General features: G+C 42.0%; 1 protein-coding gene across 1 annotated transcript in view; it reads left to right on the top strand.

Annotated features, from left to right (window-relative positions):
* The window catches only part of LOC135097512 (uncharacterized), a 39,894-nt gene extending 35,632 nt beyond the window's left edge, over positions 1-4,262 (top strand). Inside the window, exon 8 of the mRNA XM_063999458.1 lies at positions 2,928-4,262. Within this exon, the coding sequence (XP_063855528.1) occupies positions 2,928-3,290 (363 nt within the window). The 3' untranslated portion in view covers positions 3,291-4,262. The remainder of the gene's footprint in view (positions 1-2,927) is intronic.
* Positions 4,263-11,753: the final 7,491 nt, after the last annotated feature.

Here is an 11,753-nt window from a genome sequence, read left to right as displayed (position 1 = left end):
CTCGGTGCTTGGGAATCACAGATGAAGAACAAAACATTCAGTGACCAGAAACTTCTAAACGGGCCATATTATCGAGGGCGTCCCGTGAGTTAAGACATATGTTCACAAGTAGGATAAGTCATTCTAAGTAAAAAGAATGTGTTTGGAGTATATAGTTATTTAAAAATGAATTATGAATGGACTATGATTCCCAACCCATGAGATATTGTGTGTAATATTTTTTTGAGATCGAAAAAAAAAAAAAAATGTTAATGTCCGGACATGGAAAAAAATCAAAATATTTTGCGACTGAAAATTGCTTTTAATTACAGAATGTTAAATCATGAAAAGTAGAAGAAAAATATTTTTATATAAAGTATATATCACCCAATAAATTGTTTGTTTTTTTACTTTTTAGGTTTTTTTTTTTTAGAAAGTGAAATATGGTCATTATCCACACACTATTCCTAAGAGCTCCAAAGAATTTTTTTTATATATCTACAAATTAAATTCTCTAATTTTACCAATGGAACATGAGATATGACATTTAGTGTCATTATATTCATTCAGAATTAGATTATATATAAAGTATGTACCTTAAATCATAGGATATTCTTCATAACATCAATTCTACCGGTCGAAAAATTTACAAAAGAACAGAACATGAAAAAAAAAAAAAAGGGGGGAGGCCGCAAGAGGCCATCAGACCTACACGTGCGAGTCCCTGTAGTTTAGTTTAGCCATTTCCACATTACTGGTGTACGTGTTTCCGTCTGCCTCTTATATGACGTTAACTTCCGCTTTTGTGTGCTTGATGCATGGCTGGGGATTGCACGTGACAGGAGGCTGAGGTGGCGAGTGCCTGGTGGGATAGAAAGTAATAATGCTAACGATGTGTGCGGCGCTGGGCAGTAAGGGGCGAGGGTAACGCGGCAGCCGAGGTACGTACATGGAGTCTTGTGATACGCCTGCGTCCTGCTGACACACACACACACACACACAAACACACACGTTCGAAAAGAGAGGTAGTTTTAATGAAAGAAATGACTCACTTTATTTCCTACTGCATTTTTCCCTTTACCTGTATCCAAAATGTACACACACACACACACACACACACACACACACACACACACACACACACACACACACACGGGTTATAAACGAGTTTATTCGACAGAAAATGTAAAATGTGTGGCCGTGAGGGGACAGTTAATAAATGGTCAGCGATTTTTTCTCTTTAGTGTACAGTAAACTACTTCCAACTCACACACTCACAAAAAAAAAAAGATAAATAAAAACAAAGAAAAAAGATATAAACACTGAGTGGTCTTTACTGGACGAAGCGAGGCCCCACGTGAGAGAGGAAGAGAAAAGAAGATAAAAAGAAGATAAAAGAAAACGTAGTAGCAATAGTAGCAGCAAGAAAAGGAGGAGAAGAGAAAGAAGAAGAAGAAAAGTTTACGACAGAAGTAAATTATGTTTTGAAGACGTGGTCGACATATTCAAGCAGAGAGAGAGAGAGAGAGAGAGAGAGAGAGAGAGAGAGAGAGAGAGAGAGAGAGAGAGAGAGAGAGAGAGAGAGAGAGAGATACAATACATCCTCCTCACGAACACCACACCAATTATATAATTCGCATTCATAGCAAGTACAGAGAGAGAGAGAGAGAGAGAGAGAGAGAGAGAGAGAGAGAGAGAGAGAGAGAGAGAGAGAGAGAGAGAGAGAGAGAGAGAAACTAAACTGAAAAGCCTCGCCTGATAATTGCCATTTGGAGATTGATTAACAACAGTCTCATAATACAGCGCTGCGCTATAATCAAAGATACGATGTCATTTACTTACTCTTGAATTTATAATCCTGTTTTTGCCATTACAAATTGAGTATTTTTATCGAATAGTGTCACGCCACGCAACGCCACGCCGAGGGGGGGAGGAGAGAGAAGCCGGGGAGGAGGAGGAGGAGGAGGAGCAGGAGGATGGAAGAGGAAGGGAACGAAAGGGAGAAAAAGAAAAGGTGTGAAGTGAAGAAAGGGAAGAATAGAGGGAGGAAAGATGGAATAGATGGTAAAATAACAGGGAAGAAGGAATAGGAACAAGAGGAGGAGGAGGAGGATATGGAAGAATAATGGAATAAAGGAAAGGGAAAAAAGAAACAAAAAAAGAGCAAGAAAAGAAGAGAAAGTAGGGCGAATGAGAAGAAAGGGAGAACAAAGGAGGCGAAAAGAGAGAGAAGAGGAGAAGGAAAGAGGGGAAAGAGATAAGGAGAGGACTGATAATGACTGAGGGGAAGAGGGAGAGGAGGAAGAAGAGGAAGATATAGAGAAGGGAAGAACGCAAGAGGAAAGAGATAAGGTGAGGGGTGATAAGGATGCTAAGGGGAGAGGGGTAGGGAAGGGGAAGAGGAGAAGGCAGAGGAGGGAAGAGAGAACTGAATTGGTAGTGTCAGAAAGGTCACTACCTCAATACATATGCAATTCCTTTGTTGATCTGTAACGTATTGCATTATAACCGTTTCTTCCTAAGGCAATTTGCTTTGTCAGTTTTGTATCTCTCTCTCTCTCCCTCTCTCTCTCTCTCTCTCTCCTGCACAAGTGAGATTCTGATGACGTGCGCAGGGTTTAATTAGGTTTGGGGCATTATTTTGCATGCTTACCTACCTGTCTACCTACTTACTTGCGCACACACACACACACACACACACACACACACACACACACAGACACTGGCTGGCTGTAAAGAAAACAAGATGACATAATTAAACTTAACTCCATTTCATAAAGATATCAAACAACCAATCACTTAACGAGACAAGTCAATTAGTCCAACACTCGTGAACAGGTAAACAGACAACAGGTCAATTATTCCAACAGGTGTGCACGTGAACAGGTTAACAGACAGGTAAACATACAACATTCAGGTAACTTTCTCCTCTCCTTACCTCTCCACAGGACCGCCTCACCCTCAGCCTGACCACTTTGCTCGTGCTGTACACCCTTTTCAACAACAGCTCCAGCTCGCTCCCCATCACCGCCTACGTAAAGATGGTAGACATGTGGTTCCTGTATTGCATCTCTCTCCTCTTCGTCATCATCGTCTGCCACACATTAGCGGGATACAAGGTCAACCAGGTCCATCCCGCGGGCGACCTGAGGAACAAGGGCAGCATGGTCAATAACTTCGTGTCCCAGGCGTCGTCGCGTTTCTCCCCCGAGAAGGTGCTGGCCACGACGCGGGTGTGGGTGGTGCCGCCCATCGTGCTGGTGTTCAATGCGGCGTACTGGGCCTCACTGGTGCCCTCCCTGTCCAAGTGATGGCTCGATGTCACCAGTAGAGGGCACAGACAGCGGGTGTTTTGCTTGATATCTTCGGTTTAAATGACAGCGGTGGTAGGCAATGCTGCATTATGCTATTTTAAAGTTTAGATGGTCATATTTATGTTTCTTTGACGGTTTAGATGACATACGCAGGGACCATACATAGGGGGCGTGATTACTAGGCACACGTAGAGTGACACTTTAGTTTGGTTCACTTCCCAGACTCCACAGACTTCAGGAGTATAGGAATTCATATTATCAGGGAATTCACTTTCACTCGCCACGAGTTTTGTGAGCGTCCCTCTGGCGGTGATCAGAGGCAACGGGTGACTAGGATAAAATGTCCACCAGTATATGTAATAGTTTCACTGTAATTAGTTAATGCAGAGCATTATAATCAAACAAGCTTAAGTAGGAAGGACGTAAAGGTCTGATACTGTTTGTCATCCCTTGTCGTAAAATTTGGAAATGTTTGTAGTACACGATATTGAACAAAGACAGCGGCACAAAGAGTGTTGCAGCTCAGAGGAGCTCTCGCTCGCGTCATAAACAAAATATGTACACACATGCATTCATTTTACACGTGAAGAGAAAGCGTCACACGCGAGTAATTAAACTACAAGAGACTCAGGAAAAGTTTAGTTATTAAGAACCGCTTCATCAGCGAGGCAACATGAGTGAAGGACAGGATAGACGTACCTGGAAAAGAGCTCCACTATTCTTTCTGTCACAGGTGCACGAACCACGTAATATTGGCGGTGAGTGAGACTGAAAGACGATCTTTGGTTTATTTCTAATCTCGCTGCGCACGTTAGATGTTGAAAGACGAAGGTGAATATTGTACTCTACCTAAATAGAAACACAGTAGGTATTAGAAACGATTATTTTGCATCTTTCGGCTGAATCCCTATCAGATGTTGAAGATGGGCGTTAATGTTGTACGTAGCAGCATAAGTAGATAAATATTGTTTACTCTGTACAATTATAAACCTTTCTGTCTTTGCCATCCACAGAATTTCAAACATAATCTGCGATACTGGAATGTAAGTAAAAGAAGCGGAAGTACCGACGTAAGCCGAGGAAATAAAATGAAAGGGAAAATGTACCACTACGGCATAAATGCATAAAGTAGTAGCAAAAAAGTGGAATAAAAAGGAAAGTATGAATATGATGCAAAATTTCAAGCATTTTTAGACATCAGATCCTCCTCATTATGTGTTCGGCATTTCCAAAACGTAGGTACGATCATGATTTTATTTCCGTATTTATTTTTTCTACTTATTTTTTTTAACAAGTACCGCAAATATTCTTTTTTTCATTTTGTATTTTTATGTCGTAACGAGAGCTGGAAAGAGGGAAGGATGTTTGGGAGGAGAAGAGAACAACCTTTAAAAACTCGGTCACTCGTAAGATCTCAGACTCCCTTTCGTTTTCAGCACTAAAAATAACCTCAGTCTCTCTTCTACTCCCGAAAGCAATACCCTTCAGGTCTTTCCTTTAATTGAATCTTTCGTGCCCGTCACTGGATTGAACATTGGAGAGTGTATGGGAAAAAAAAATATATATAAGTCGATGAAATAAAATGAGTCGACTCTATTGGTGTTGAAATACTGTGAGGAAGGATGTGCATTGCTGCCCTGTCTGAAAATATCAACATATCCATTTTGTATTTATCTATCTATTCATTCATTCATTCATTCACATGCACGTATTATAATGCGGGAGGAATATGTATGAACACACACACACACACACACACACACACACACACACACTCTCTCTCTCTCTCTCTCTCTCTCTCTCTCTCTCTCTCTCTCTCTCTCTCGATGCCTAGCTGATTTTTTTTTAAAGAGAGAAACACACACACACACACACACACACACACACACACACACACACACACACACACACACACACACACACCCACAAATAACGTGTATCATAATCTACCTGAGAAATGAAATTATATTATAGCATTTAGATCTTCAACTACTATTACCTCTTCCTCTAAGTTTCAAAGTTGTAGTATGTCTTGGCTGTTCTGTTTTGGGGATTATCCGTCTCAGTATTTGCCTAAAGTCTTCTACCTCACCTCCTCCTCCTCCTCCATGTCCTCCTCCTTCTCCTTCTCCTCCTCGTCCTCCTTCTCCTTTTCCTGCTTGTTCTCCTTTTGCTCCTCCTTTTCCTCCTTCTCCTTCAAGCCTATCTTCACGTCTGTTTATAGCCTACATCCTCTCTCTCTCTCTCTCTCTCTCTCTCTCTCTCTCTCTCTCTCTCTCTCTCTGCATCCCCACTCTCCCACCTCCCTCTATCAGCACTCCCTTCTTCCTCTCTCCCTCTCACTTGCTCTCATTCTCCACTCTCCACCAATTATTCACTCTCACACACACATCATGTATCATTCATCAACATGCGGCATCCGCCTGGGTGTCTCTCCGCCAAGTCATGCATTACACAGCCCGCTTCATGCTCCGTCACTCACGCCAATGCGGGGAGGAAAAGAACAGTATCATCGCCAACGCAGCTTCACTCTCAAGCTTCACTCTCAAGCTACACTCTCAAGCTTCACTCTCCCGCCAGCAGCTAGTTATTCATATTCAACCTGATTTGACCTTTTTTTTTTCGGTCCCGTTACAGTTGCAAGAGAGAGAGAGAGAGAGAGAGAGAGAGAGAGAGAGAGAGAGAGAGAGAGAGAGAGAGAGAGAGAGAGAGAGAGAGAGAGAGAGATTCAGATTCAGATTCAGTACTTTTATCCACAATGCATATACATAAACAGAATTGTGAGGATAGCCGAGTAGGGATGTAACAGAAAGATCAAACAGATGAATAAATAAATTCGGAGTACGTAGTAATAGTTTAATAAATGCGAAAATGCCAGTGAGGACAGAAACAAGTGGACGAGACTCGTGCATGGCGCCAACCCTTGCTCTAGGGAAACAGCGAAAAGAGGAGAAAGAAAGAAAGAAGAGCCAGTCGCAGGAAAACAATAGCCTTCATCAGGTAGGAGGTGATACACGTCGCTACTCAATATATGGAGCAGGATTGTCACAGGTTTTACCGCTGCCAAATGCACATACAGTTAGTCTGTTATGATTCTATCTACTTTGGGTCCTGCCAGTCTTCACCAACCATTGTTGAAACCATAGTTTGTTCAAAAATTCCACTAGAGATTGCGCGCAAGAATTCTTGTCTTATTTATTTATTTGTTTATCTATTTATTTATTTATGCATTTATTTATTCACGCGGAGGAGAGGAAGATCTAAGAGTAAAAATAAATAAATAAATAAAAATCAGGGGAAGATCGATAATTGTCTCTCACAAAAAATGGTGGTAGTCAGTCAGAGTTTCAGTTATATCATATCACCACCACCGACGCCACCACCACCGCCACCACCGCCATTACCATCATCAAATTATCCCCAGTTCCTCGGATTTCTGTCACTACGTTCTCTGTCCTTTCCAATACCATTACCGTTGCCTCTGTCGCCGCTGTCCACCACCACCACCACCACTACCACCACCATTATCTTCACAACGACAGCTATAACTATGTCATTTAATTAACACTCCTAACTACCACCTATCATAGTTATAATCTCCAGCCATTCAACTATTCTCTCTCCTCCTCTTTTTCTCCTCCTCCTCCTCCTCCTCCTCCTCCTCCTCCTCCTCCTGGTACTCATCTGATCTGCTGCTGTTTGTTCTTCCTTCGTGTTTGTGTTCTTTGTTCTCCTCCTCCTCCTCCTCCTCCTCCTCCTACTTCTCCTCCTCCTTCTCCTCCTCTTTGTTCTCTTCCACTACCACCACCACCACCACTATCACAACCATTATCGTCAATACCTTGCACTTCTACCACTATCTCCTCTGTAGTACTTCCCCTCACCACCACCACCACCACTACCGCCACCACCGCTGCCATCCACACCGGCCCGGCCATCATTGCACTTTAAAATATTCAACACGCAACACTCAATTCAGTTCTGCATGCAACGCAAATTCTGCCTTTGATTCCTTATTTATAAAAGTGTGAAGTTGGGTATTGTTTCCCCATTCTTTTTTTTTTTTGCTTTTTTTTTTTTTTTGTTTTGAGTTCAAAGCGCAAATTCATTTATGCAAAAATTTGACCCATTTATATGTATGTGTCCCATTTTTTTGTCTCTCTCTCTCTCTCTCTCTCTCTCTCTCTCTCTCTCTCTCTCTCTCTCTCTCTCTCTCTCTCTCTCTCTCTCTCTCTCATTGCCTATTTTTTGTCTACTTCCAAACTATATATTGAGAGAGAGAGAGAGAGAGAGAGAGAGAGAGAGAGAGAGAGAGAGAGAGAGAGAGAGAGAGAGAGAGAGAGAGAGAGAGAGAGAGAGTTGGCACCACGATCGCCATTTCAATAGGGTCATAGAATTTTCACAACCTTATCTCTTTATTGTATCTGGTGTGAACGAAAATAATCCCCATAATAAAGGCATTCTTTTTTTTGCCATAGGACGAAAATTACATACTTGTGTTTAGTATTGGTGATAGTGGTGGAAGTAGTACTGGTGGTAGTGGTGGTTGTAGAAGTGCTGGTGATGGTGGTGGTGGTGGTAGTGGTAGTAGTGGTGGTGGTGGTAGTAGTAGTAGTAGTAGTAGTAGTAGTAGTAGTAGTAGGAATAGTAGAAATGCGTAATAATAATAATAATAATAATAATAATAATAATAATAATAATAATAATAATAATAATAGTAATAATAATAATAATAATAATAATAATAATAATAATTACAAAACAGCAACAACAACAACAACAACAACAATAACACTGGTGATAATAATAACAATAAAAATAATAACAATAACAACAACAATACTAATGATAATAACACTACCAATAACAACACTAATAACTGTATCAGGTGTGTCGATAATAATTACATAGCTAATTTTCTTGGCAATATTCACCTTGCCAATTAAGCCCACAGGTAGTCGATCGGGGCGGACAGGTGTAATCGTAATGAAGCCTCACCTGGCCAATTTGCATACAGGTATTGATAGATATCATTATTTTTTTAGGTTTGGCATTTTACAATCTCAAGAATATTCACTGGGTATTTGTTAATATTTTTATTTCTTGTTTTCTATTTTTTTTTCTTTTTTTTAACTCCAACTGTGAGATAGAAAGTTGCTTGTATTTTTTTGTTTATCCAATTTCTTATATTTAATTCTCTCTCTCTCTCTCTCTGTGCTACTCCTCTTCCATTCACACCTAACCAAGCCAATACAAAACTCTCCCTGTGTGTGTGTGTGTGTGTGTGTGTGTGTGTGTGTTGTCACACACGTGACTACTCTACCACGGAACCAGGTGCCTGCCTCTCAACTCGTGGCGCTGCCACGTGTATAGCTTGAGGCATACTGGATACGTGACCTCTAGCAGGCTACCAAGCCGATAACGAGGGGTGGAGTTCCATCGAGCTTCAGTCTCCTCCAAGGGTCGCTACAGCTCTGAGGTCGCCTTGGCATACGCTGTGAGCCTTGTACTCGAGAGCGGTGGTAAGAGTTACACCAGTGTTACACACCCACACACACACACACAAACACATTTATATTTATTTTCTATTATGTACATGTAAAGGTGTTTATTTTTGTAATTTGTATCTATATGCATTTACTAACTTGGCTTAAGTTATTAACTGAACCAGTCTTTTAAGTTAGCCCGTCCGGGATATTACACATGTTTACACATACATATAACTACACTAGTTCCTTTCCTGCTCTCGAGTGTATATGAAGTTGTGCTTATTTCTTTGTTGGTGAATTTTTGCGTTTTTCCGCTTTAAAAGTACGCGAGGTACCGGCGTCTAGTCATAAATGCGTTGAAAACCTCACAATTGATTTCCTCAGTGTTGCTTTAGTGTCGGTTCGATTACCCTATTAATGACCTTCACCCCGAACTCCGAGACTCCTTAAAACTTGGGAACTTGCGTTCCACTCTTTGCTTGAAAGCAGCGAATACGGCAAGCCATTACAAGTGCTTAAGTGTTAGTTCTATGGTAGTCAGTTTGGGGCAGTGATTATCGCTACACTTCTTCGATTCGTTGCCTCTTCAGAAGCACAGTTAAGGCGTTGCTAACCTTGACTCAACTAGACTCAAAAACGAGTCTCTGTCGATGCACGCGGGTCAACTCATTTCCCTCCGACTCGTGGTTTCGAACCTGTCGTTCACGCGGGTCCTTCCGACTCGTGGTGGCGAACCTAGGTCTTGGATCAGGTTTCAGTGTAGGGCTCAGACACGCTTGATTTGGTTCAATTGACCTCACGCTCATTAATCATGTCGCATGAGTTAAACTTGGACGCATTTTGCAGTAATCATTCTGTGGCGGAGCTACAAACTGCCAAAGTGACAAAGAATGATTTAAAGTACATAGCCCGACAGTTTGATCTCTCATATCCGTCTGACATTCGGAAGGAAGAACTCCGAACTCAAATCCTAGTTCACCTTGGAGGTGAAGCCACTAGTGCTGCTTCACAGCACGACGGTAGTTTAATACTCGAACTCGAAAAGCTGAAACTAATGGCAGCAAGAGAAAGAGAGAGAGAGAAGAGAGAACTAAGGCGAGAAGAACTAGCTTTTCAAAAAGAAAAAGCGGAAAGAGATCTGGCATATGTAAAAGAGAGGAGAGAGAAAAAGAAAGAGGAGAGAGAAAAAGAAAGAATCCACGAGACCCAACTCGCACAATTAAAATCTCGATCAACCACCACAGCTGACCTCAAACAAAAGTTAACTAAATCTCTCACTACTCCCTCAGTTCTCTGACAAATACCCTGAAACTTTCTTTGGACAGTTCGAGGACACAGCAGTACATTTTGAACTGCCCCGAGAAGACTGGCCTTGGCTTCTTAAACCCAAACTCAGCCAAAAGGCTTTAACTATTTTGAACGGCCTCGAAAACAACACGGATTACGACTGTGTCAAACAGGGCATCCTAGCGGCGTACTCCATTACCACAGAAGGATACCGTCAGTCTTTTCGAAAAATGTTCAAAACTCCGCAACAAACCTGAAAACAACACGGATTACGACTGTGTCAAACAGGGCATCCTAGCGGCGTACTCCATTACCACAGAAGGATACCGTCAGTCTTTTCGAAAAATGTTCAAAACTCCGCAACAAACCTATCTAGAGTTTGCCTCAGAGAAACTGAGGGCTCTCAAGCGTTGGCTTAAGTCAGCCGCGATAACCACGTACGACGAATTAGTAAATCTCTTGGCCTTAGAAGAGTTCATGCGTAAGCTCCCTTACTCTACTAGTAATGTTACACATCACCAACAAAGAAGAAACAGATATTCTCAAAGCCGCTCAGTTAGCGGACCTTTTCTCCCTGGTGAATCGCAAGGCAACCTCAGACAAGCTGACCGAGACTCCTAGTGGTAAGATAAACTCGGGTAACTCAGGGGTTGGTAAAATGACCGGCAGTAGTACTCGACCACCTCTATTTTGTGATTTTTGTAAACAGCCGGGGCACCTCATAAAGAACTGGCCTAATCCCAAGTGCAAGGTAGCTCAAACATATCCTGCCAAGCCAGTTGCTTCCATACAAGCTCTTCCCTCCTTCCCTGTACCTAAAGACTTATTTGAGCCTTTCAGGTCTGTAGGCACCATCAGCATTGATAACAAGGATCACCCAGTTAAGATTGTCAGAGACACCTGTTCAGCTCAGTCCCTAGTGCTGAAGTCAGCAGTCCTTGGTATTGAACAGTGTTACACAGGTGAAAAGGTATATTTAGAAGACTTCCATGACCCCTTCCCCATTGCATTAGCTAAAGTACATCTTGATAGCCCACTAGTAAGAGGTGAAGTGATAATAGGAGTTAGTGAAGAACCAGCCTTACCCATCCCTAATGCTCAACTACTCCTCGCTAATGACCTAGCTGGCAGTAAGGTGACTCCCCCTTTGGTAATTAGTGACACAATGCTGATGGATAACCCCCACTGTACAGTTAGAAGAGCAACAACCAGGCTTGTTCCCTGTTTGTGTCACTACTCGTGCACAAGCAAGGAAATCTGATCAGTCTTTCTCACTTCCAAAGAAGAGCCCATCCCCACTTGAACTCAATCAAATATTTTCTGAAAAACTTCTCACTGAGGCTCAACAGGAAGACACTACTTTGACTCAATTTCATGACAAGGTTATCCCTCCAGATCAAATTACTCATTACCCTGCCTTTTACAAACAGGATGGAGTTCTCATGAGTGTTCCGGCCCTCTAAGGTCCCAGATGATGCTGCTTGGGCAGAAGCCCAACCAACCCCTAGAGTAGCTTCCTGTGGTATCATTGAACCCCAGGAGGCTGACTCAGAGTTAAAACCTGCTTCTGTGTGTTCATTGATGTATGATAAATGTATTACCACTGAGATTGACAAACACCATACATCCCAAGGACACGCAAAACAATACCTACATTATCCAACACTTAGATGATCAGCTCCGT

The sequence above is a fragment of the Scylla paramamosain genome, chromosome 4, assembly GCF_035594125.1.
Source record: "Scylla paramamosain isolate STU-SP2022 chromosome 4, ASM3559412v1, whole genome shotgun sequence".
In the NCBI taxonomy this organism is placed as follows: Eukaryota; Metazoa; Arthropoda; class Malacostraca; order Decapoda; family Portunidae; genus Scylla; species Scylla paramamosain.
Note: the sequence above shows the minus strand (reverse complement) of the source record. Positions and strands in the feature narration are given on the sequence as shown.